This window comes from Eimeria tenella, genomic scaffold (assembly GCF_000499545.2).
Source record: "Eimeria tenella Houghton genomic scaffold, Eth_scaff467, whole genome shotgun sequence".
NCBI classification, from domain to species: domain Eukaryota; phylum Apicomplexa; class Conoidasida; order Eucoccidiorida; family Eimeriidae; genus Eimeria; species Eimeria tenella.
Window position 1 is genome coordinate 4,941 of NW_013543382.1, and position 1,643 is coordinate 6,583.

The 1,643-nt window shown below is 59.1% G+C and overlaps 1 protein-coding gene across 1 annotated transcript in view; it reads right to left on the reverse strand.

The window, feature by feature from the left end:
- Window positions 1–1,122, reverse strand: part of ETH_00004335 (26S proteasome regulatory particle non-ATPase subunit, putative) — a gene marked incomplete at both ends in the record, with an annotated part of 2,535 nt that extends 1,413 nt beyond the window's left edge. Inside the window, 3 exons of the mRNA XM_013377142.1 lie at window positions 42–113; window positions 227–340; window positions 742–1,122. Of these exons, the coding sequence (XP_013232596.1) occupies window positions 42–113; window positions 227–340; window positions 742–1,122 (567 nt within the window). The remainder of the gene's footprint in view (window positions 1–41; window positions 114–226; window positions 341–741) is intronic.
- Window positions 1,123–1,643: the final 521 nt, after the last annotated feature.

A 1,643-nucleotide genomic window follows, 5' to 3' on the forward strand; every position in this document is an offset into this window, starting at 1 on the left:
AGCTGCTGCTGCTGCTGCTGCTGCTGCTGCTGCTGCATCACCGCCTCATAGTCCCCCGACATCAGCCGCTGCTCCAGCTGCATCACAGTCTGCACGTAGGGGCTCTTCCGCACCTGCGCCGCAAACCCCAATTTAGGGTTTAGGGTTTAGCGCTTGGCTGGGGCTACGCAGCAGCAGCCGCAGCAGCAGCAGCAGCAGCAGCAGCAGCAGGTGTGGGGCCCCACACCTCCTCAGAAAGCCTGTCGTGGGCCACGTGCAGCTCAGCAATGCAGTCCCCCGACAAGTAGTGCAGCAGCTGCAGACACTGCAGCTCCTGCTGCAGCTCCGAAGGCGGCAGCACCTGCAGCAGCAGCAGCAGCAGCAGCAAGTGCAGCAGCTTAAGCAGCAGCTGACGCAGCAGCCAGTGCAGCAGCTCATGCAGCAGCTACTGCAGTAAATAATGCAGCACCGGATGCAGCAAACAATGCAGCAGCAAAAGCGAACAAACTCAATGTGGCGCCTGGGCTCAGATACTCAAAGCAGCAGCAGCAGCAGCAGCAGCACTCCACGCACGCACGCAGCGGGGGGTTTGCTGCAGCAGCAGCAGCTAATCCGTTGCTGCTGCTGCTGCTGCTACTGCTGCTGCTGCTGCTGCTCGCAGCGGCGACAGCCCGCGATCTGCATGCAGCACCGCCGGCCAGCAAGCCCTGCAGCAGCAACAAGGGCTTAGGGTTTAGGGTTTAGGGTTTAGGGTTTGAGTACGTGGGCCAAGTCGGCGTAGAAGGGCTGCAGCATATTCATGTGTCTTTGGAATGCATCTGCTGTGTCTTTCATTTGCTGCTCATGAGTCTCTTCGTCTTGAGGCTGCTGCTGCTGCTGCTGCTGCTGCTGCTGCAGCTGGTAGACGCAGAGCATTGCTGCTGTCTCGAAGGTGCTGCGGGCCAGGATGAGCCGCTGCGCCTCAGCTGGCTCCGGTGCTGCTGCTGCTGCTGCTGCTGCAGCAACACCCGCCAGCGCAGCAACCTGCAGCAGCTTCAGCTGCGATAGCTGCTCGCTGCAGCGGTTGACATCTGCTGTGCCCTGCTGCAGCTGCTGCCGAATGCTCTGCAGCAGCTGCTCTTGTTCCTGCGGCGTTGGAGTCATTCTGCTGCTACTGCTGCTGCTGCTGCTGCTGGGTGGTCGGTCGGCTGCAGTCTGCAGGGAGCAGCAGCAGCTTCTTCTTTTATCTTTTAATTTAATTTAATTTCTTTTCTATTTTCTTGTAAAGAAAAGAAACAAATGCGAGCTGCAGCGACGGGCTGTCGCTGCTGCTGCCTACAGGCGGCCGCGGCTGCTGCCTGCATGCGCCGAGGGTTTAGGGTTTTGCACACTTTGCTGCTGGTTTTTCGCGCCTAAAACACTTAATAGCTGCAACTTCGAGGGTTTAGGGTTTACGGACTTAGCTGCGCCGGCTGCTGGCGAGAGCTGGCAGCGCTGCCAGCCCGAGGGTTAGGGTTTAGGGTTTAGGGTTTAGGTGCGGACTCTGCGTATATGCCAGCTAGCCTCGTCTCTCTAGTCCGACCTGCCGCAAACCCTTATTGAGGGTTTAGGATTAGGGTTTAGGGTTTGCTCGTTTTGCTGCAGCTTAGTGGGGCAGCCGGGCTGCTGCATGCGCCCCGGGCTGC